This window comes from Peromyscus leucopus, chromosome 7, assembly GCF_004664715.2.
Source record: "Peromyscus leucopus breed LL Stock chromosome 7, UCI_PerLeu_2.1, whole genome shotgun sequence".
Lineage (NCBI taxonomy): Eukaryota > Metazoa > Chordata > Mammalia > Rodentia > Cricetidae > Peromyscus > Peromyscus leucopus.
This window is the reverse complement of record NC_051069.1, coordinates 118,038,448-118,063,568: the sequence shown is the minus strand read 5'-3', so window position 1 is coordinate 118,063,568 and position 25,121 is coordinate 118,038,448. Positions and strand designations below refer to the sequence as shown.

General features: G+C 44.3%; 1 protein-coding gene across 3 annotated transcripts; it reads right to left on the bottom strand.

Moving 5' to 3' along the window:
- Positions 1–3,840: 3,840 nt before the first annotated feature.
- Positions 3,841–23,569, bottom strand: Rnf4 (ring finger protein 4). 3 transcript variants are annotated; one of them, XM_028870791.2, is made up of 8 exons: positions 23,294–23,569; positions 16,155–16,312; positions 13,581–13,707; positions 11,121–11,200; positions 7,671–7,680; positions 7,219–7,378; positions 6,508–6,556; positions 3,841–6,060 (listed from the first exon to the last, which is right to left on the bottom strand). In XM_028870791.2, the coding sequence occupies exons 2-8, from the start codon at positions 16,161–16,163 to the stop codon at positions 5,911–5,913; spliced, it is 585 nt and encodes a 194-aa protein (XP_028726624.1). In that variant the 5' UTR covers positions 16,164–16,312; positions 23,294–23,569; the 3' UTR covers positions 3,841–5,910. The 3 variants fall into 3 exon arrangements, with proteins under 3 accessions (XP_028726624.1, XP_028726625.1, XP_037064062.1); XM_028870792.2 differs by having other exon boundaries at positions 23,351–23,459; XM_037208167.1 differs by lacking the exon at positions 23,294–23,569 and adding an exon at positions 22,736–22,844 and having other exon boundaries at positions 5,304–6,060.
- Between the last annotated feature and the right edge of the window lie 1,552 nt (positions 23,570–25,121).

The following is a 25,121-nucleotide window of genomic DNA, read 5'->3' as shown; positions in this document are numbered from 1 at the left end:
ATGACCTGTAAATGTTTACCAACGGTCTTAGGCAACCCCTGTAAAAAGTCATTCAGTCCTCAAAGGAATCATGGCCTACAGGTTGAGAACCACTGCCAGCATAGCCCGCAGCTCCTGACTCCACTTCCCCAGGTTGAGACCAAGTGAGGTTGTGTGATTTCCCACTTGTATGATGCTGGTACATTCTCAATGTTGGGGGCATCTCTTAGTTCTGGATTAGTACATTAAACTGACTTTGACAGGCCCTGCTTGCTGTGGATGATTGATTGATAAAAGAAAAAGTGCTGATTGGCCAGTAGCCAGGCAGGAAGTATAGGTGGGACAAGGAGAAAGAATTCTGGGAAGTGGAAGACTGAGGCAGAGAGACAATGGCAGCTGCCATCAGAAGCAGCATGATAAGATAGCAGTAAGCCACAAGGCAAGGTATAAATTTATAGAAATGGGTTAATTTAAGATATAAGAACTAGATAACAAAAAGCCTGAGCCATTAGGCCAAACAGTTTAAATACTATAAGTAGTGTGTGTGGGACATGCTCATGAAGATCAGAGGGCAACTTGTTCAGAGGTGATCCTCCTTTCTACCTGAATAAGAAACCCAGGTTAGGCTGGAGAGATGGCTCAGTGGTTAAGAGCACTGGCTGCTCTTCCAGAGGACCTGAGTTCAATTCCCAGCAACCACATGGTGGTTCACAACCATCTATAGTAGGACCTGGTGCCCTCTTGTGGAGTGCAGGGACACATGCATGCAGAACACTGTATACATAATAAATAAATAAACTTTAAAAAAAAAAAAAAGAAAAAAAGAAACCCAGGTTAGGTTGCCAGTCTCAGAGGCAAGTACCTTTACCCACTGAGGAATCTCGCCTATCCACAAAATATACTTCTTTAATGTAGTGGAGAAATGGGTCAAAGGACCTTACAAAGGACCCAGGTTGGAGTTCTAGCACCGGTATCTGGTGGCTCACAACTTTCTATATTAACTCCAACTCCAGATCATCTCATGCCCTCTTCCAGCTGTGTACACCCACATGTTCATGGTATACACAAATAGGCACGTGTACATAAATATTGTTTTTCAAGACAGGATTTCTTGTGTAGCCTTGGCTGTACTATAAGTTGCTCTGCAGACCAGATTGGCCTTGAACTCAAGAGATTTGCCTGCCTCTGCCTCTCAAGTGTTGGGATTCAAGGCTTATATCACTACTGGAAGGCAACATAATTTAAAAAAAAATTGTTTATATCTGCATGTGTGTGGTTGCCTAAAGAATCCAAGAGGGTTTCAGATCACCTGGAGTTGGAGGAAAAGATGATTGTGAGCCACCCTTTGTGAGTGCCAGAAACTAAACTCTAGTATTCTTCAAGACCAACAAGCATCCTTAACTGAGCCATCTTTCCAGACCCCAAAATAGGTTTCTCTGTGTAGCCCTGGCTGTCCTGAAACTAGCTCTGAACACCAGGCTGGCCTCAAACTCAGAGGTCCACCCACCTCTGCCTCCACAGTTCCAGGATTAAAGGTGTGTGCCATTACACCTGTCAAGTTGATAAAACACTTTAAACAGGGGGCTGCTGAGTTGGCTCAGCAGTTATGAGAACTTGTTACTTTTGCAAAGGCCCCCGAGTTCAATTCCCAGCACTACATGGCAGCCCACAACCATCTTCAACTCAAGTTCTAAGAGATCAGAACTCTTCTGACCTCTACGGACAATAGGCACACACATAGTACACACACACTCAGGCAAAATACTCATCTATGTAGCTAACGTTTCTGTGTCCCAGCCGGCCGGCAGTCGGGACAAATGTCTCCCACTTGGGTCCACCAAGCAAACACAGAGGCGTCTATTAATTATAACTGCTCAGCCATTAGCTCAGACTTATTACTGACTAGCTCTTACACTTAAATTAACCCATAATTCTTATGTTTAGCCATGTAGCTTGGTACCTTTTGTCAGTTCTGCCTTCATATCTTGCTTCCTGTGTCTGGCTGGTGACTCCTGACTCTTCCCAGAATTCTCCTTGTCTGCTTATCCTGCCTATACTTCCTGCCTGGCTATCAGCCAATCAGTGTTTTTATTAAACCAGTGTACAAAAGCATTCCACACTATATACACATGAAACAAAATTAAGAAACCTAAAGACATTTTAGAGTGATTCTATACGCATGGGTGTTTTACCTGCATGTGATGTCTGTGTACCATTGTATGCAGTGTCTAATGAGATCATTAGAGGGTGGGTACTGGATCCCCTGTGACTGAAGTTAAAGATAATTCTGAGCAACTGTGTGGGTTGCTGGGAATTAAACCCAAGTCCTTTGGAAGAGCAATCTGGGTTAACCTTAATTGCTACTAAGCCATCTCTCGAGGCCCCTACCAAAAAAAAAAGAAAGAAAATGCTGAAACATAAAGGTGTTCATCATCTGCACTTAACTGTAGGTACAAAACCAATTAGTTCAATTAAAACAGAATAGTCTGAGAGTTAAGGAAGAGGAACAATTAATTTAACTGCAGATGTGTACCTGAATGTAGAACACTAAAAATTAGGTTGGAGTAAAAGACTCTGGCAAAGATGCTATTAAAACTTTAAAACATTGATTTGCTCTATCAACAAACCAAGTGAGTTCCAGGAAAGGCGCAAAGCTACACAAGAGAAACCCTGTCTCGAAAAAACCAAAAAAAAAAATAAAAAAATAACCTACAAACATCTCCTTCCTGTAGTCTGCCTTGAGGATCCCCCTGTTCTATACCAAGCCCACTAAGTTGAGGCCACATTGCTATTGAGCCCTTCGATTCAGGAATGGTGTCTGCGTGCGTTGGGGGGTGGGTGTTAATGACAGTACAAGGCTCTATGAAGCTACTGAGTATCTTTCCTGCCAGCACTAGGCACATGAAGTCTACAAGGTCTATTTCTTGCTGACAAGAAGGTTCTCTCAACACCTTAGCATAAACAGTGTGTGTATGGGGGGAGGAGGGCTGTGCTTGAACTTTTTCCTATCTTCTCTCCCTGAAGTACACTGACTTCAGGGTCAGAAGTCAACATTTTCCTTAGCAAGGACCCTCTGGATAGGTTATGCTTCCTGCTAGAGCAGCTGTTCTCAACCTGTGGGTCTGACCCTTTTGGGGGGGGGTCAAATAACACTTTCATAGACGTTGCCTAAGGCCCTTATGTGTGGTGAAATTACAGTTATGAAGTAATGATTTTATAGTTGGGAGTTACCATAACATGGGAAACTGTATTAAAGGGTAGCAGCATTATGAAGGTTGAGAACCACTGTGCTAGGTATCCTGGACTCTGTACCTTCTGACTGTCCATGACTGGGAGACTATATTCTCTAATATACATGCCACAAAGAGAGAAGCAATATAGCTTTCTCATCATCAACCAGTCAAGTGGTTGATACCAGGGTAGGCACAAAGTAGCAGTCAGTGAATGGTAGCTCTTTATGGAGATAGGCAGAGCTCTATTTGCTCGCTCACAAGCCTACATGCCACACCCACTTAGCTTCTCTGGCAGAGCTTTCCCATGGCAGCGTTATGTCCATGCACTTTGGGGTTGACGCTCACCCATAGCACAAATTCTGTGTGAGTGGTCAGAAGCAGTGTGCATCTGTAATATTCCAAGGGCAATCTTAGTTTTGTTCATATCAATGTCTTTGCAACTTTCGTTTCCAGCCAGCAACACCTCTCTCAGACTGTTCTCGGACATTCCCAGGCCTGGGATGTGGTTCTATGAATGTCATCTTCATGAGCTGAAATACCCTTGCCGACACCAAGTATAAATAACACTGAATGAACATGAGACACCTTAAGATAAAAGGTTCCAAAGAGCAAATTAATGAATGAAAGATAATGGTTCAAATTGTTTTATTTCCATTTTTAACACTAGCAGGAGTCCAAAACAGACTGATATCCATGAGCATAGTTTAAATGTAACAAAGAGAGTTAAACTATATACATTAAAGAAAAAGGAAAGGGATTTTTTTCCTCTATACCAACCTTTTCCTAGTGGTGCAGTTTCTGATTAGTAGAACTAAACACATTTTTCCCAATTTAATTTAGGATGAAGTAATAGATCTTTTATGATCAACTTCATAAACTGTCTTTAAGGAGAAAATGAATTTTAAGTGGGTGTCACCATATTTACCAGTGAACTGGCTGCATGGTCACCTTGGCTCTTTGAAGTCTGGCTATCATAAGAACTAACAAGAGCAAGTCCATGAGGCCCACAGGGAACTCAATGGCTGTGACATCCAAGGGGAGGGCACACACCACACATCACAATGATGAGAGCTAATGCTCCTACCCTATGAATCCATGTAAAAAAATTATTACTCTCATTCAAACTAACTGGAAGTCAAACAGTTTAAAAAGTCAGAATGAAGAATAAAACTCTTTTCTTTTCACATAGAGGAGGGACACTCCTTCAGCTCCATTTAAAGTGAATTCTGTGCTGAGTCCCTGCTCCTTCAGAATAGTAAACTCAAAGTCAGTTATTGCTAGCAAAGCTCCAGTGGTCCCTTTCCCACCCACCTCAAAGATGTTTCACACAAAAAGGCTATTGGTTTGGCTAGAAGCCCTCTGAGGAAGTAGTGTGGAGGTGGAGGCAGGCTGGCACTGAAGGCCTATCCTCTACAAGCCACCCTGTGGCCTGGTGTCCCCAGGGGCAATTTACCACCTCACTGCCTCGAGAGCACCAGAGGCTCCCATACATATGGAGTGGAGCAGAGATTATTATGTGGTCCCATGGGGAGGAAGAGATACCATGCTTTGCTGACCAAAACCTACAGAGCAGTCAAAAATCTAGAGGATCAAAGCCCAACTGGCCAGAAGAGCAGCTTTGGAAATATCTATCTACTCAAGGGGCATGGGAAAAACAGGGTAGTGGCAGGTTGAGTAGGGCAATACCTCTGAAACACGGGCAACAGTGACTTGGGCAAAAGCATGGAAGTGAAGAGCTGATAAGGCCACTGTTACTGCTACCACCTCCTGCTATCTATGCTCGGGCAGACATTAGGCAATGGGAACTGAAAAACTGATGGTTGGAGAGCACTGTGGAGCACACAGGACATATCTTAGCAGAAAAGAGAGGATACTAAAAAACTTGCTTGTCCTATTGGCCTTGAATGTTCTGTGCCAGGCAAAGAACTCTGGAGCATGTGTAGGGTTCCTGAGAACAGTTGGTGAACAGAGATGGGGTGGGATGGGCACTGCTCCATAGGCAACACTGGGCTGAGGACACTAGCAGTGCTACATCTTCCGGATTGTTGAAGAGCAGGTGAAGAACGGGCTTTATTGCACTTTCTCATTCTTAGGAAACATGGTTGCCCTGCAGAGGGTCTCTTGATTTGCAAAAAACACTGCACATCAATGATAAGGTGCAGGCAGAATCACAGATCACCTCTGCTCTAAAAGAAAAATAAAAGTCCACCAGCTGGGCTTTTCAGGGATAGCTTCTGTACTGGGATCCTTGGGCTGGATGGACCGTGTGTGGCCAGGTCACTGTGTGGCAGGCAGAATAGCTAACTGGCAGGTGCCTTGGGAAGGTTCTGCACCCAGAAGAGTTGGGGCAAACTTTCCCAACAGGGAAACTTCTTGGCCAACATGTAAGCTCCATAAAGAGGCTGGAGCCATGATACTCAAACTCCAATATACCTGACTCCTTTTCTCCTACTCCTGGCTCAGAAAACCCAGAGGAGCAGAGATGCTGAGCTGACCTGGGAGGATCCCTGGATCCTGCTCCATGGCATCAAACTGGAGAAAACAAAAGGATCTAAGGGGTTGGAAAACAAAAGAGCAGTTTACATCAGACATTGATTTTTAAAGTCTTTTTGAGCTCAGGAAACTGGAGGCAGATACCATGCAGAAAGGCCAGCCTGGCTGTCTGTCCATTGGTCTATCCTGAGCAGTTCTGAACATTTCATATATAAATGGGGTGGTACCGTTTATGGTTGATCTTTTTCCTACAAGTTGGGCAAGTGTTAGCATTCTTAAGGGAATCACGGAGGCACTGGCTACAGAAGACGTGGCCACATTCTGTAGAAACAATGAGGCGCCCATTCTGCACAATCTAGAAGACATTAAAAAGGAACAGCTTTAAAGTATCCCTTGTCACCAAGAACCCTAACCCAAGCATCACTGAGGCCAGTGAAAACAAAGGGGCAGGGTTACAGCAGAAAAAGCAGAAGCAGCCTATATAACAACCTCAGAAGCTAATGCTGCCTCTGTGGAAGAGACTGTCGACAAGACAGAATTTTCCCAGCTGCATCAGCACAAAGGGGTTATGGGCAACCTTTACAAAAACCAGCAGCTTCTAGTTAAGGCTACGGTGGGAAACATGAATTTGCAAAGGCTAAAGATAAAATGTATAGGGCCCATAACCAACTGGTGCAATCTCCTTTGTAATTAGCCTTTGTGATAGACAGGTGTCAAATCCCACAGGAGACACAGATCTTCCAAGTTCTTTTTAGTGAAGTAGGTAAAACTTACAGGAGATACATACAAGTAGGTTACTTACCTCAGAGTAGCCATCCATGCAGATCGGACAACTGACAGTACCTGAGGGCCTAAAATCACAGTGCCCCACATCAGTTTCTAGGTAAACTCAAATATTTGATTACATCCTATAAAGTAGCTTCATATATGCAGCCCATATCTTCTACCAAATCAATCCTCTCACTTCTGCTGAGTTAAGACAGGCACACAAAAATTTGAAGATAAAATTAATAGTTTGAGCCTTTAATCCCAGCACTCGTGAGGCAGAGCCAGAACTCTGAGAGTTCAAGGCCACCCTGGTCTACAGAGCGAGATCCAGGATGGGCACCAAAACTACACAGAGAAACCCTGTCTCAAACCCCTACCCCCACCCCAAAAACTAACAGCTTGAAGTGTTGGGCTGGAATGACCATGAAAAGGGAGATGAAACAGAAGAAGTCTTGAAGAAGAGATATGGACAACTAGGCCCACCCACCTCCCTTGCCTCCATCACTCCTCCTAGTGTCACCTGTAACACAACCCGGTCACTCTGGGTATGTCTGTCTCCTGATACAGTTGTCTGTCTGTCCATTGGTCTATCCTGAGCACACAGCTGAGTCCAGCCCTGCATACCAAGTACGCTCGGCTTTTTGGCAGATACTTGTTCTAGAGCAAGAGCTTATATACCTGCTGGCAAGTGCAGCATCTGTATACCCTGGCCTCCACCCAGCACAACAGGAGCAGAGCACATTACCTGAGTCCTGTAGATCCTTCATCCTTGCCGCTTCGAGGAGTATGGGTAGTCACATACACATCTTTGTCTCTAGACAGTTCCTCATCATCACTGCTCACCACACAGCTATCAGCATGGTCTTGGCGCAACCTCCTCCCATTTCTTCTTGGTCTTCTCCTTTCTAAGGAAAAGCCACATTTTCAGCCATCTTCACCATCCTACCCTAGTGTCTCCGAAGACCCTCCCTCCCCTTGAGACCTCCAGAGAGAAACTCCCACCATACTAGCTCCACCCCAACAAGTTCTGCCCAGGAGCAGAAGCTACTCATTTGCCTTCTCAGGAGAGAAGACTCTGACATCATGGGCAGAGATTTTCAGTAAAGCCAACAGGTCTAACCAAAGCCTGCAAAGGTGTGGCATTTATTCACAACAATTTTCTTTAAACCCAGGGAAAAAGGAAATGAAACTACTCACCTTCAACAATCTGAAGAGGGGGGAGAAAAAGAGAGTGTTATAAACATTCTGACATTTTAACTGATAAAACACACATCTTGCCTTCCAATATATATATGTCTGACTCTCATGAATCCCGTGGGGCTCCCAGTCCTCCCTTACTCCTAGGGAAAGGAAATGTGTAATTCTCCAGACCAATGTCTCCTACGAGCCAATATGCTGGATCTTACCCAGCCCATATCTGGGAGCCTGTACAAGACCAGAGGTAGGGTTATTGTCTGGAGGAAGCTACATTCTGTTCACAAAAACAGAGGCCTAGCTCATCCCACTGGGCTGAGTCAGAAAACAATCAGCAATGCTCACTGCACCTTTGGCCAACACAGCAAATGCCAATGACAGAACCGTTGCAAGGTTTGTGCTATTGGATGTTATAAAAAAGATCAACTGGGTATTAGCCTGAGTCAGTCTTTTTAACGAGAACTGGACAAACACTTGTTTGGTGGCTTAGAACATACATTAATATAGCTGAACATGATCTTAGTTTCCCATCTACTTACTTTCACCTTCAAAGTGCTGGGTTAGAGGTATGTATCACCACACCCAGTTTGTACACTGACAATTTCTGCCAGTTTAACTCCAGTCAATGCTACACTGTGGATAAGGGGAACATTCAAGCCAAGGAGAAATGGCTGTATGTTTTCCTTTCCTTTTCATCACACAGGAGGCACCATTTTTGAAAAGAGCAAACTGTGAATGCCCCAGGGTCCACTCCTGTGCCACACTCTCATACCCTCCACTTGGACTTTGCAGCAAAAATTTTGGCCCTAGTCAGCTGTGGTGGTGCAAGTCTTTCATACCAGCACTCAAGAGGCAGAGGCAGGTGGATCTCAGTGAGTTCCAGGCCAGCCTGGTCTACAAAATGAGTTCCAGGACAGCCACCACTATAAAGAACAACCCTGACTCGAAAAAAAAAAACCCAAAAAACCAAAAACCAAACCAAACCAAAGATCAGTGGAAGAGCACTTTCACAGCTTGTGTAGAGCCCCCAAATTCAATTCCCAGTACCTAGTGTGAGGGATTCTCACTGCTTAAATTTTAAAATTTCTCTTAACTCTTTGAGTCTAAGAGTTGGAACAACACACAAGAATCTGCTTACAGTTTAGTCTTAACAGGGCTCAGGACGTATTGAAAACTTCCCCCAAATCAGGTGTTCAGGAATTCCTATTCTAAACATACAAAGGCCACACTAAGGCTCAACCAGGGTACTCAGTGTGCCTGTTCTAATAGCTTTTGGTGAAATCAGCAAGTTCACTTCAATGACCCACCTCTTACTATGCTCCAGTAGGAGTCTAAGGTTTAGGAGTCTAAGGTCAACCTGAAGACAGTTCAAAAACCCTAACATATATGCTTGTCCATGTCTTTAGTTAATAATTTAATGGCCTTTGATGATTCATTACACTCAACAACAAATGGAGATTGACTGGGGAAAAGAGCTACCAAATACAGACAATTCTTTTATGGCTGGGACAAGCATGGGGTACTTTCTGTAACAAATCCAACACTAACTCTGAAACAAGAACCCAAGCCTCCTGTCTCCACACTACTATCATTGGAATTTTCTCTAACTTCCTGCCCATTCAGTCACTGTCAGGACAGTTCCCTCATCACCACTATTCCTATTCCAGGCTCACTCAAGGACTCCACTCATTGCCATCCTTACAAAGTTTCTTTTTTTTCTTTTCTTTTTTTTTTTTTTTTTTTCCCGAGATAGGGTTTCTCTGTGTAGTTTTGCGCCTTTCCTGGAACTCACTTGGTAGCCCAGGCTGGCCTCAAACTCACAGAGATCCGCCTGCCTCTGCCTCCCGAGTGCTGGGATTAAAGGCGTGCACCACCACTGCCTGGCCCTTACAAAATTTCAATAGGTTAATATGGTGTGGGGCAGTGCCAGATTAGCATGGAGCCTAAACCAAGGATGTGGAAAGGCAGGAAAGCCCAGGGAAGAAACCTGTGTAGCAAGAGCAGTCTACGAGGCCAGCCTAGACTACAGAGGATCCAGGAAAGGCGCAAAGCTACACATAGAAACCCATCTCGGAAAAACAAAAACAAAAACAAAAAAAGAGCACTCTAGACAGAGGCACAGGAGGGGAAATGGTGATTTGACACCCAGCAAAAGATCACTTTCTTGGAGGTAGAATCCCAGCTCCCTTGTCAGGACCTGGCCCGGTACATTATGGGTAGATGTTGAGTTGTTAAGAAAAGGGATTTGGGGCTTTCTGAGCCCTTTCCCTGTTTACCAGCCCACTTCCATCCTCAGGAATGCTTTCCTTCAATAAACTGTGTTTATTTCTATTACGCTGACATATGGGAAGAGAGAGGAAGAAAAAGGATTTGGTGCCACTTTCCAGCATTAGCAACTGGAATGTGGCTTTAGCTAAGGTACTAAATTATGCTCTTTATAGAACTTCAGGAAGTTGACAGGAACTAACAACAAAAGTCAATGTTTTTACAGAGGAGGCTACTTACAATTAAACCTGTTCCTGTTTATTTCAAACAGTTCTAATCCATTTCCAGAAGAGCCATTGCTTACATGGGAGTCAATGTCCCTGAATTCACCAGTCTTTGTGAGGATGCCAGAGATTACATCAGGACAACCTAGGGATTTCTTTTTTTTCTTTTTCTTTCTTTCTTTCTTTTTTTTTTTTTTTTTAAATTTTTCAAGACAGGGTTTCTCTGTGTAGCTTTGCACCTTTCCTGGAACTCACTTGGTAGCCCAGGCTGGCCTCGAACTCACAGAGAGTGGCTCTGCCTCCCGAGTGCTGGGATTAAAGGCGTGCGCCACCACCGCCTGGCCAACCTAGGGATTTCTAACTAAAACCATACTATCTCTTCTTTGGCAGCTCCATGCTATCATGTTTTCATTTTCCCTTAACTACATAACCCAGGAACATTGCCCGTCAAGTGTTCAAGACCAGAGGCATGCACCACAACACCTGGCTCCTGGTTACCCACATCTTCATTTTGTTTCTTTCCGAGACACAGAACTAGAGAACTACAGAACTAGAACTGCTGCCGCAGAAAGGCCAAAAGTCAAGCAGATCTAGTCCATAGGAGACAATAGGAGACAAGAGCCACAATAGGTGCTTTTCCTGACACATTTCTCATTAGGGGTTGCTGAATACAGGACCTTCCCTTCACAATTACTTGATGTGTATGGATGGTTTGCCTTCAGTGTTCCTGATGCCAACAGAGGGCACTGATACCTTGGAACTGGATTTACAGCTGGTTGTGAACTGCCCTGTGGGTGCTGGGAATTGAACCCAGGCCCTCTGGAAAGGCAGGCTCCTTAACCTCTGAGCCATCTCTCTAGTCCCTTTCACAATCTTCCCAACCTGACCAGTAACCCAGGCTTCAGATGCAGATATGGGCCAGGGACTCCTGCCCAAACCAGCCAACTTTTCCTCAACTGCTTACCACAACAGAATCATTGTGAGTCAGGTCCACAACCACAGGCTCCAAAGATTCACAGGTGAGGTCCACGATTTCATCTCCAGCTTCAAAATAAAGCAATTCAACAAGTGTTAAGTAAGATAGGGCTGCACTCCTCAGGCTTGGTCCACATTACAAACATGGTAATAAACTTGTGTCCAAGGATGAAATCCGTACACACACAATATAAAAAACATCCATACCAACTCCCTTTCAAAAATGATTTGCTGAGGTCCAGAGGTGTACATGTGGGGACAAATGTCTGAGTGGTTTCATCCCACCCACACAATCATGCTCAAGCATCACAATTTCATTAATTAGGGAAGGCATGCAAAAACCACTTACAACTATTTTTTCCCGATTGCTATTAGCATTTAAAAAATATGAGATTTAGATCCCCATCCCCCACAGGGTTTCTCTGTGTAGCTTTGGCATCTTTCCTGGAACTCACTCTGTAGCCCAGACTGATCTTGAACTCAGAGATCCGCCTGCCTCTGCCTCCCCAGTGCTGGGATTAAAGGCATGCGCCACCACTGCCCGGTAAGGTTTAGGTTTTATAAACAGTATGAGTAACACATTCTAACTTGTTTTATCTGCTCCTGCTTGTATTAAATTTCCCAGTGGTAGGTGTAGTGACACACACACATCTTTGATACTAGCCCTTGGTAGGCAGAGGCAGGCGAATCTCTGTAAGTTTGAGGCCAGTCTGTTCTGCAGAATGAGTTCCAGAATGGCCAGGGCTATACAGAGGAACCCTGTCTTAAAAAACAAGAATAAAAAGAGGCCAAAAACAAACAAACACACACCAAAAACTTGTCTGTCTGCCTGCCTCTTCCCCACACTTATATAAATATACACAAAAATACAATGTACCAATTGCCTCTCACTCTTCATGAAAACGAATGGCTACTACTTAATGATTCATAGACCATAATTACGAGTCATTCTTTTTTGGTAGATACAACTGGTTCTTCCAAAAGAAACACCCTAATGGGCTGCCTGTGTATACCACCTGGCAAAGGTGACAGAATTTCCAACAGCATGACAAGTGCCTCATTGGAAGCAGCTGGATCCTTCTAAACCCTGAGATTGAGTTCATGTGTGTGTTTAGTGTTACATCTAAGAAAAAGACCTCCTTTGGGAATAGAATTCCAGAGCCTTAAATCTGTAGGTGAAGAATAAAGGTTCTGAAGGATTCACTGTGAAAAATCCAACCGAGACCAAACAGAAAACACCAAGAAGTCCAAGAAACCTATCTTACATGAAGTAGCTTCTTTTTAACTCTAAGATGGTTGAAAAGTTCCTACTTGCCGGTACACACGCATTGTATAACCCCTTCGTCGTTCTTTCTTTGTAGTAGTGCTAAGGGGTGGGTAAGCAATGGCTTTGCACATTAAACAAGTGCCCTTCCACATTGATCTGTGTCCACAGCCCACTGCTTCTCTTTAAATTATCAGTTTTTGGAGCAATGAGGTGGTGGTGCACATCTTTAAACCCAGCACTCGGGAGGCAGGGGCAGGCAGATCTCTGTGAGTCAAGGCCAGCCTGCTCTACAGAGTGAGTTCCAAGACAGCCAGGACTGTTACACAAAGAAACCATCTCTAAACAACATCATTTAAAATATCAGTTCTTGGGCTTGAGTTATAAAAAAATAACAGAGCAAAGGGGTTTGATCCAAGTCATCTGACACTTTCCTGAGCAGGCAAGAGAAAAAAATCCTATCTGGCCTCTTCCCAAACCAAGCTAGTAATGATAGCTCTATTGACAAGCTTGCCTTCTATAGGAAGTTTTGTCTTAATGAACACCAGAAGAGGAAACTCAAGTATTTCACAAAGCTAAACAGGGTGAAATAGCTGAGACAAGTGGCTACTTCAAAACCCATGAAGAGACCACAATACCATTACTCATTGTAGCTATAAGCTGCATAGGTAAGTCTAAGATTATACATACATATAAAGAAAGTACAAGAGCATCCAAAAGCCAACATTTTTATGGTACAATCTGCCACACAGTCCCAAGGATTTTATGGCATAAATTCAACTTGCCCTATATACTAACATTTTTCCCCACCTTAGAGGTCCAGAAAGTGTGACCTGGGGCTAGAGAGATAGTTCAGGGGTTATGAATACTTACTACTCTTGTAAAAGACTCAAGTTCAGTTCCCAGCACCCACAGGGCAGCTCACAACCATCTGTAAACTCCAGTTCCAGGGAACATAATGACTTCTTCTGCCCTCTGTGGGCATCAGGCACACATGTAGTGCACAGACATACATGTAAGCAAAAACACTCATAAACATAAATATGGGTGGGTATGACTTTCCATGAGGCCTCACATTGGGCATTAATAAACACAAACTGAGTCCAATTCACATGTTTACCGACTATACCATACTGTCTGTCTATTGTTACACAGTACATACAGTCCAGTATTACTGGCTCTTACCAGTTTCCACAAGTTCTATGGGTTCTGCTTCCAAGGAAATCTCAGGGGTTGAAGTTGTTTCCCGAGTTCGCTTCTGGGTTTGTCTAGAACTTACTGTTCCACCACGCCGCTTTCTTTGAGGGTTTCTCTAAGGTCATCAAGGGGGAAAAGAAGCAGTTGCATGAGCTCTAGACTTGACAGAGTTTCAGGAAAAGTAAAAAAGTCAATAGGGGAACAGTTTAACTTGTCCTTGTTTAAATTTTAAATCTCTGTGTAAATTAATCTGAGTTTCATAATAAAAAAAAGATAATCAAATCATTTCTGGTTTGGGATTAGGACAGAATTTCCAACGTTTCTGAAATGGCCTTAAATACTACAGATTTATTTGAAGTGGCATTCTTAGAAATGCTGATCATAAAATCAAATACTAGCCGGGCATGCTGGCACATGCCTTTAATCACAGCACTCAGAAAACAGAGCTAAAAAAATACCAAAGATGTTATATGTCCTATAGTATATAAAACATTCAGTCAACTTTACTCTTTTTTTTTTTTTTTTTTTTTTTTTTGCTTTTTGAGATTGGGTTTCTCTGTGTAGCCCTGGCTATCCTGTAGACTAGGCTGGCCTCTGCCTTCCAAGAGCTTGGATTAAAAGTGTGTAACAACATGCCCAGCTGATTCACTATCTTTTTCTTTAAACATTTATCATATGCACGAATGCACTTGTACTACCATGCTTACAACATAAGTCAGAGGACATAAGCTTTCAGCAATCAATTCTCTCCTTCTACCATGTGGAGCCTGGGGATCAAGCTCATTGTCAGGCTCATTGGTAAGTACCTACCTTACCTAATGAGCCATCTTGCCAGACCAAGATTAATTCTTTATATAAAAAAGTGTATCTATTTCATTAACATAGAATTTACCTTCATCTTTATAAACAGTAAAGTTACATTTATACCAAATTATTCAAAAGTAAACATGATTTATCAACAAACACTTGATCTACATGCACATCTACATTACTACCTGAGGTCATAAAAACTCCCCAAAGAAAAAAGTTCCAAGTGGAAAAACTTTAAGACACCTTACTCTAGAGCACAAGTGCTTCCAGACTCTGTCTTGTACTGAACCAGAGCTGACTCCAAGTTGTGACCAAAAGTGAAAATAAGTCATTCGTCATTATTTTTTTTTCCTATTTTACATATACGAATATTTTGCCAGCACGCATGTCTTCTGTGTGCCACTGCTAGGCCTGTGAAGGCCAGAAGAGAGCACAAGACCTTCTGAATTGGAGTTACAATTCTGAGGTGCCATTGAACCCAGGTCCCCTGGAGGAGTAGCAAGTGCTCTTAGCCACATGCCTAGACCCATTTTTTTTTCTTTTTCTCAAGACAGGTTTTCTCTGTGTAGTTTTGTGCCTTTCCTGGAACTTACACTGTAGCCCAGGCTGGCCTCGAACTCAGAGATCCACCTGCCTCTACCTCCCAAGAGCTGGAATTAAAGGCATTGAGCCACCACCGCCCAGCTTTTTTTTTTTTTCTCGTTTCTTTTCTTTTGAGACAGGGTTTCTGTGTGGCTCTGGCTGTCCTGGAACTCTGTAAACCAGGCTGGCCTCAAACTCAGAGGAGTCAGTTCTCTCTTTTCACCATGTGAGTCCTGAGACTCAAACTTGTCAGAAAGGGCCCTTTATCAACTGAACCGTTTCACAGGCCTATAAATAGCAGTTGATACATCTGTAAAGGCCAAAGGCAAAAACAGAGGCCTTTGTCTCTCTCTCTCTTTTTTTTTTTTTAACTTTTGTTCTTTTTTAAAGTCTGGGTGCATGCATGTATATATGCATATTATATTCATGCCTGGTGCCCACAGAGGCCAGCAGAAGGTGGCAGATCACCTGGATCTGGAGTTACAGGAGGTGTGAGCCACGTGGAACTGGAGTCCTCTGGAAGAGTAGCATGTGCTTCCTAACCACCAAATTCATCTTTCTAGCCCTTAGATGTGAGACCATAGCTCTCATTAAACCTGGTGTTTACTCTTTCTCCTAGATTGGCTCTCAGTATGCCCTTGGGATCAAGCCTCCTCCTTCTCTAAGGACTGAAAATGTGTGCTACCCTGCCAGCTTTTATGTGGGTGATGGGGACCCAAATTTGGGTCCTCATTCTCACATAGGAAGCTGAGGCATCTCTGCAGCCCTACAGTCTGATCTCACTATATAGTTGAGTATGGCCCTGAACTTAAAACTCTGATAATCTTGCCTCCATTACCAATGGATTATAGATGTATTTACTATTTACTTGGATTATACATAGGTGTATACCACAACAGATTATTTTCAGTTCTGCTGGGAAATATAATGCAGGGCCTTTTGCATAAGCAATAGAGACACATTCTCAGCTGTTTTTATTTATCTTATTTTTAGAGACAGAGTTACTGTGTAACCCAGACTATCCTTAACTTTCAGTCTTTGTATCTCAACTTCTCATTATCGGGAACTGGAGGCCAATGCTGTAACATGTGGCTTATAGTCTTCTTTAATGTGCTGTAACAGACAAAATAGTTAACTCATGTTGGTAATAAAATTAACAAGAAAACTTACTGTACTCATTGTGCTCGCTGGCTTCAATCCACAGAAAAGGAAGTGATATACACCAAGGTTTATGGGGAGGTGGAACGTTCTCAATCTCTCATGCCCACTGAATACTCATCCTGTGGCTTACAATCTGGAGCCAATTAGATGTCCAGTATTTCCAAGTTCTGAAAAACAAAGATACCCACTTGATAAATGTTGCTATTTGCACTGCTAAAGACAAAGTTCACACACGTACATACACCACACACATAAAATTTACCAGTCTTTTCTATCACCTGGATGCTTTGCTGAACATTTTATATAATTTGTACCTTTACCCTACATTCATTTTACGAAGAAATAATTCTCGAATATAGAACTGCCTATGTAATCCCAAAGTCTACTACCCAAACTATTACACCATTTTCTGCCCAAGCTCCTTTTTGAACAAAAGGCTTCCTTTATTCTACCACTGAGCTATACTCCTGCAGACCTTTCTGACCTCCTTCCTGGTTGCTTCAAATGTAGCAAAATGATTAACTCTAGGAGAAAGACAAGTTTTAGCTGCTTAACTAAAATACATAAACCAACTCCTTAGCAGAAGGAAAGGAACAGAGAGAACTTCCTAAGCCAAGAAGTCTTCTTGTCTTGTTATTTCACCACCCTTCCAAGGATCTGAGGGACTAAGGAGATAGCCATCTTTTGCAATTCAGACCATAGAATAGTCCCAGAACTGCTGTAATTGCTGGATTCCCATGTACATTTTTGCTTCTGGTTTTAGGAAGTATCTTACATATCCATGAAATGTGTGCTCACCCCATCTACCTCAAGGGCACATCTTAATTCAGAAGACTATAACAAAAATATCTTGCTGGGCAGTGGTGGTGCCCGCCTTTAATCCTGGCACTCAAGAGGCAGAGTCAGGTGTATCTCTGTGAGCTTGAGACCAGCCAGGTCTACAGAACAAGTTCCAGGACAGCCAGGGTTACACAGAGACCCTGCCTCAAAACAAACAAACAAACAAACAAACAAACACCCCCCCATCTTTACAATGAGTTAGAGGTTCCCTGGATTAGAGTGCCTGCTGTGAAAGCAAGAGGGCCTGAGTTAAGCCTCTGCAACACCCACATAAAAGCTACGCAGGGCAGCATGCCAGGAATCTCATAGCTTCACATTTGGTCAGACCCTGTTTCAAAAAATAAGGCAGAGGAGCCGAGCCGGGCGGTGGTGGCGCACGCCTTTAATCTCAGCACTCAGGAGGCAGAGCCAGGTGGATCTCTGTGAGTTCGAGGCCAGCCTGGGCTACAGACTGAGTTCCAGAAAAGGCGCCAAAGCTACACAGAAAAACCCTGTCTTGAAACACCACCTCCCAAAAAATGTAGAGGGCAATATAGGAAGACATTTGATGTCCTTCTCTGGTCTCTACATGGGCAAAGACAAACACCCCCCAACACACACATGCAGAAGGGAAAGAAAGACCTGTCTGCGGAGTGCTGAGAAATGTGACAGGCATATTTGGGCAGTTCCATTAGTCTCTTGCCTCATTTTATGATGGTTAACCTCTATTCTATGATACTCAGCATGGCTGCTACAGACACCCTGACCTGTATGCTTCTTACCAATCTGAAGCCGAGTCTCTTAAAAACCCAATAAACCATTACCATCACTAGGAGCTTTCTTGGAGTCTTTCACATTCCACACTACTGGTGACAATACCAACTCCATTCCAAATCTGGTTCTTCTCTTTCAGAGATAACAATGGCCGAGAGCTAGAGAACTCTATCTATGACAGGAGCCAGTCTTAGGAATCTATCTGGAGACTGAATTTAACGAGCAAATCCAGGCAGGAAAGGGCATCCATCAAATCAGCCTGAGGATGTAGATAGATATACCCTCACCAATCACAAAGGTTTCTGGATTATACAGATGACAGGTTGTCAGAATATTTACTTTCATGTTTAAGATGAGGTGCTATCCAAGGACAATCTGTATGTCCTTCCTATTGGCCAGATTAAGGAAGTAAGTATGGTGATGAACACCATTTTTTTCTAAGAGATAGGGATGAGTAAGAGTAGTCACAACCCACAACCAATAAATACCACTTTTTTGTTTTGGGGGGGTTTGTTTTCTCTTCTAATGGTGGGTGATGGAACCCAAGGTCAGCCATGCTCAACCACTGAGCTACTTCCCCAAGTTCTGAGACTATATTTGTATGTTGCAGGATATTTGATCACACTGTGAACCCCCAGTTTGCATTAACTGGCACACACCTTTAATCTAAGAGCTTTCTGCTTGAATAATGCAAACAAGATTAAGTAAAGTCAACCATAGATCAAGAAACCAGCTGACAGGAAGTGAACATTAAAAAAAAAAAACAGCAAGAGGAAGTCAGGAGGACAAATAGACACACAGGAAGTAGAAGGGAGGGATACCGAGTCTGAGATGGTGAAGGAGAAAGGCCCTTTTTTGGAACGTTGGTGCAGGAGAAAGGTCAGCTGGGTGCTTTCTCTGCCTCTCTGAGCTAGCAGGCTTTCACCCCAGCATCTGGCTCCCGAGTCTTTACTGGTAAAATCGAATGATTGAGATTTAATGAAAAAAAAAAAAAAAAATGTGTGCCACGAACACAGTTTTGTTTGTTTTTGAGAAAGGGTCTATGTACGAGTGGCTGGTCCAGAATTCTGACAATTCAGAAGGCTGATAAAAGGTGTGTGCCACCATGCCTGGCAGAGAATCTATACTCTAACTGCTATGCTAAGACCAAAATTTGAGGTATTCTAGAAGAAAATTGTAACGAACTCTTAATTCCTGTTTCCTACAACACAATCCTCCAGCACTATAACCTTAGCAAGGGCCCCACCATCCTTTAGTGCAAAGGAAGCCCTCAACTTCACAGGGCTTTATCTACTTTCCACCTCCCCTAGTATTTTGCACATAACGGATACTCATGATAATTGACTTTGAGGGTGACAGTGTCCTTGCCATTAAAAGACTCAGGATGCCCGATGGTAATGGTGCACTCCTTTAATCCCATCACTCGGGAGGCAGAGCCAGGAGGATCTCTGTGAGTTGGAGGCCAGCCTGATCTACAGAGCGAGATCCAGGACAGGCACCAAAACTACACAGGGAAACCCTGTCTTGAAAAACAAAACAAGGGCTGGAGAGATGGCTCAGAGGTTAAGAGCAGTGACTGCTCCTCCAGAGGTCCTGAGTTCAATTCCCAGCAACCACATGGTGGCTCACAACCATCTGTAACGAGATCTGGTGCCCTCTTCTGGCCTGCAGTCATACACGCTGTATACATTAAAAAAAAAAAAAAAAAGTGTCCTTCTGCAAGTGTTAACTGGAAGACACAATTAACTATGATACTGTAAGCTTCTTGATTGTGGAAATGAACCTTAGATAGTCTGCCACATTGAAATTAATGTGAAGTGGAGGGGAGTGAATGCTTGCAGTATCAGACCTGCCTAACTGTGGCTCGTAAGCAACTGAAGTACCTTTTGAAACTTAGTTCAGCTGGGTTCAATTTTCTGATTTTTCCCCTGCTATTTCTCAAAGAAGCTGTGTACAGCAAACTCAACTTCCTATGTATAAAGTGTTCCTATTATATCAACACCACTGGAATAATGAGTCCAAACCAGCATTTTAAGTAGAACTGTATTTCACTTTTAGGCACCCTAGATGTCAACCCCTCACTGTAGGCTCTTTTCTATGACAGTGCCATTAACAGTTGGGAGGCAGAGAGAGGCAGACCTCCAAGTTTGAGGCCAGTCTGAGGCCAGATGAGGATACACAGTGAGATCCCATCTCAGAATAAATAAATTTAAAACTGTTGTATGTACACAGGAGAGGTACACATGTTATAGTGTGTAAGGTCAAGAGGATAAATTTGTGGATTTGGTTCTCCCTTCCACCTTTACAAGGTAGCACTATTCTTGGTAGTCAACTTGACTACATCTGGATTTATTAAATCCCAAATGGCTTGCGTACACCTTCCAGGATTTTTTCTTATTAAATATTTGAATATCAAAACACTGACCCACTTCTAATCTAGATCTTTGAGGAGGGAAAATCCACCTTTTGTTTTGTTTTTCAAGACAGGGTTTCTCTGTGTGTAGCTCCGGCTGTCCAGGAACTCACTTTGTAGATCAGGCTGGCCTTCAACTCACTGAAATTCAAATGCCTCTCTCTGCCTCTTGAGTTCTAGGATTAAAGGTGTTTACCACCACTGCCAGGCTACACTTCCTAAATTTAATAAGCCTAACTCTAAATCAAACACCACAGACTCCACTGCATTTAGTATACTTGGCAAAACAAAAGTAAGGTTGCCATTTTTCTTCCCAATGAAATTGCATTCAAATTATATGGCTCATTAGATGCTTAGAAAAAAATGACAGATAACTGAGAAAAATTGTAGGACAGTATTTTGATTTGAACCTAGGGCCTGGCACATGCCAGACAAGCGATCTACCACTTTGAGCTTGCTATCTATCTATCTATCTATCTATCTATCTATCTATCTATCCATCCATCCATCCATCCATCCATCCATCCATCCATCCACCCACCAACCCACACATATATTAGTTACATATGAGAATTTGAGTTCAGATCCCAGTATCTATCTATCTACCTACCTACCTACCTACCTATATATCAGTTATGTATGAGAATTTGAGTTCGGATCCCAGTATCCATGAAAGAATGTGAGGCATGGCAGAGTGCTCACCTGTAAACCCTATGCTGTGTGTGTGTGTATGGGGGTGGTGGAGGTGAGACAGGAAGCCTGCTGAGGCTTGGAGACCTGGTCTCACGGAGTAAGATAGAGTGATAAGGCAACAACACTGCTCTCTGCAAGCATACATTCCCTACCCCCCACAGAGAGAGGGAGAAGGAGGTTGACTCATTTGTCCTGAACTCATTCCACAGCCAGGTCACTTGTGATCCTCTTGCCTCAGGCCTCTTGAGTAGCTAGGATTACTGGCACAGGCCACTAGCTTGGCTTTTTTGGGGGAGGGGATGTTCAGATCTAGAGGGGAAAATGAATCCTTTCAATATATTTAAAAGTATAGTCTCTATCAAGTAAACAAAGGGACTTGGGAGTAGGATTCTTACAGGACTATCAAGTGAGTTCAAGGGCAGTCTAGACAACTTAGCAAGACCCTGACTCAAAATAAAAAAGTAAAATGAGGAGTTGGTGAGATACCACAGCAGTAAAGCACTTGCTATATGCAAGCCTGACAGCTTCATTCAATCCGAGGTAGCAACATCAGTGGAAGGAAAAACTGACTTCAAAAACTTGTCTTCTTACTACCAAACATACATCATGGCACCTGGGTGCCCTAGACCCACATCATATTCACACAATAGTGAAAAAGACCAGAGATGTAGCTCAGTAGTAGAGTAAGTTTCCTAATGTGTGTGAGACATTGGGTTCAATCTCCAGTCCCAACAAAACAGTATCGTTTGACTGTTCAGGGCTGCAGTAAACACTATATACTCACCGAGAAACCAACTTTCCTTGGAATAACAACTAAGTAAGCAAGCAAATAAAAAACTAAAACTGCCGGGCGGTGGTGGAGCACGCCTTTAATCCCCGCACTCGGGAAGCAGAGCCAGGAGGATCTCTGTGAGTTCGAGACCAGCCTGGTCTACAAAGCGAGTTCCAGGAAAGGCGCAAGGCTACACAGAGAAACCCTGTCTCAAAAAAACAAAAATAAAATAAAACTAAAACTGTTTTTGAGACAAGTCTCAAGTAGCCCTGACTAGCCTCAAGCCCAAATAGAGCCCAAGATGACCTTAAATTCCTGATTCATCTGACTCTACCTCTGAAGGACTGGAATTACAGGCACTCTTCAAAGTATTAGGAAAATACTTATAAAAGGATAAATAATCATATCGGAGAAATATAGTCAACTAGCCCGGCGACGGTAGCGCACATCTTTAACCCCAGCACTCGGGAGGCAGAGGCAGCCAGACGTCGAGTTCGAGGCCAGCCTGGTTTCCAGAAACCCTGTCTCAAAAAACCAATCCCGCCACGCCAAAAAAGTAGTAAACGTTGTTTTAAAAAAAAGGAAGCTTTCATAAAATTATAATTGGAAGCTCATGTTTATGTAATACCAAGGCCAGCAAGACATCTTTCCACTCATTTCATATCGAACTCACAGGTAAACCCAAACCCAATTGCGTCTCCATCCATTTAAGAACAAAAACAAAACCCTGGGTGTGTATGGGGTGGGGTTTCCCTCTCACCACTGCCAGGAACTAGAGTTAATCTGCGTCCAAGAGCAGGCTGAAAGACCTCGGACTCTCCCGCCTTTATGGACCTCGGTCTCCCTCACCTACTTGGGCAACCTAAACTGAGCACCAGACTGCATTACTGAAAGCTCAAAGCGCCCACAGGCATAGACAAGTAAAAAACAAAAGCAGAAACGCCCATATCTGGACTCGTCCCTCTCGAGTCAAAAGGTAGACAATGGCGTCCACTTCAAGTGTTTAGGATTAAGGATCAGGTTGAGTTTCCTATTCCTGTGTACAGATGTACCAAGGAGGGAAGGACCCCAGAGGGTGCAGCAGGGCTGGGACAAATCTCAATCGCACGCTTCACCAACCATGGGGAGGGTAGAACGCGGCTCCTGGAAGCCCAAACCCCATCCAGTTCCGAGGCCCGCAAGCGTCCACAACACTCTCCTAGCTTAGACAGGGCCCGCCACGCGGCTTGGGTGCCCTAGCAAACTCGCAGGCCCCAAGAAGGCGGGGCGGCGGCGACAACACACAATGGCCGCGTCGTCAGCGGGGAACAAAAACCTTGCTCAGGTCCTCTCCAATCGGCCCGCCCAGCCAAAAAAGTGACCTTGGACGCCTTCTTCCCCCTCCTTGAACCCTAGTTGCCCTTCCTGGTTTGCAAAAGAGGTCCGGTCAGCCAGGCCTCGGGTGGGCGAGCGGCGCCTCAGATAGAGACTTCCCTATTTCCGACGCGAATGCGGCGCCGGGCTCCTACATCCGCGCGCTCTCTGGGGCCGAGTAGGCTGAGGGGGCCCGACCCTGAGAAGCGCGGTTCCGGGCTGCCCGAACGATCCGCGACTGGCGGGCACCCACTCCGCTGCAGGTCGAGAAGCCGCCCGCACTGCCCTGACTTTCCGCCTCCATCCTGCGAAGCCGAGCCTTACTTGGAGCTGGTGTGACCAGGCAGACGCCACAGCCAACGCGCTCCAGCAAAGACGTACCTCCTCCACCAGCCGCCGAGGAGACCCGCTCAAGCAAGACTGCACCGCCTCACCGAGACCCACTTCCGCTCGGCCGGCCCCCGGCCCGCCCTTCACAGTCCCCATTGGCCTCCGCCGCCCTGACTCCCGTGCTTTACCGGTTTAGGAGGCTCGTTTGCAATTCTATTGGGTAAGAAAACCATCTATTACCACTTTGAAATGCACCTTCTTCCGGCCACGCCCCCACTGGCGTGCCAGAGTTCCACTTCTCGCGAGAGCACCGCCAGTCACGCTCCTCCCGCGAGAACTTGGCGGAGTCGTTGCTGGGGCGCCGCGCGAGCTTGTCTACTGGCTCTTGAGACGACCCTGGGCTTCTCATTTGGTTTATTGGCTGCGGCTAACATTAAACAGTAATCCTCGCCAGTCATTCCATGCCCATCTCAGTTTCCCCGGTCGTTGCCGAGACCTACGGGAAACTGGCCCAAGGCCCCAATTTTCTGGTGATCCACAGGCAACGCCGCCTGGATCCGCACCCCAAATGCCAGGCTCTGAGTGGGCGTGTCGGCTCCCCGGACTCTTTACTTTGGTCCCGTCCGGAGCCCGGGGGGTGGGCGGGCGGGCGTTCAGCCTAGATATCTGGGAGGCCTAACTGGAGGAAATTTGAGGACTAGACGGGGAGAGAACATCCAGCTAGACATTTTGTGTGCCAAAGCTGGGGGAAAGGAGAGATGTGCATGCCCAGGAAACATCGGGCTAGCTGCCCAGTGTGTCAGGAGCAGAGGCGAGGGGTGAGGAAGGCAGAACTCGTCAGAGAACACAAATGCCAAGTACTCACTGGGACTGTACTGTCCTACAGAAGAATGGCCTGAGAAGAACCGGCCTCGGGAAAGGCCAGGGCCTGGAATTCTTGGGTCTTGGGACATCTCATATTACAGAGTCCCTTCTACCTGATTCTGAAAACCAGCACCATGGCCTTAGGCAAGTCTCAGCACTTTCACACCTGGTACCAGGGATCCGTTTTACCGACTTCTGAGAAAGAATGTGAGGGCTAACAGATAATACAAGTGCAGACTAGGCCCTCCTGGAGTTCAGCAAAGCCGAATGGTACTAGAAAAACAATGCTGTTTTTCTTGGAGCACGTGTCTCTGAACTAGGTTGTAGCACGGGTTTAGCAACTAGAAAACGGATCGATGGATCGATAGATAAATAGCAACTAGAAAACAGATGGGTGGAGACCCTCAGGCTATATGAAGATTGTCTTAAATGTAGTTGAGTTGCTTCTGTAGGGTGTAATCAACCTGGAAGGTTGATTCTCATATGAGAGTGACAAAGCAGATCAAAACCGAACGTTAATGTTTGTGCTCTCACAATCTGACATTTTATGTCATTATGTAATTACAAGGGAGTTTATGTCTATCAGATATACATCTGACTCCAGTGTAAAATGTGTGTTTGGATGTTTTGAGCATATTTTTCCAACTGTTATAACTGGAATAAAGTGAATTTACAAGTTTAAGAGAAATGTAGGCATTTCTAATTTTGAATACTTAATAAGGCATGGGAGATCAAAACAGGAACAATACACCTTGCAAGTTAATGGGAGACCAAAACAGGAACAATAGACCCTTGTAGGTTAAGGGGTGTTTGCATAAGACAGTTAAGAAAAAGTTCCTGCCCGGTGGAGGTGGTGGCACACACCTTTAATTCCTTTACTCAGGAGGCAGAAGCAGACGGATCTCTGTGAGTTTGAAGCCAGCCTGGTCTACAGAGTGAGTTCCAGGACAGCCAAAAA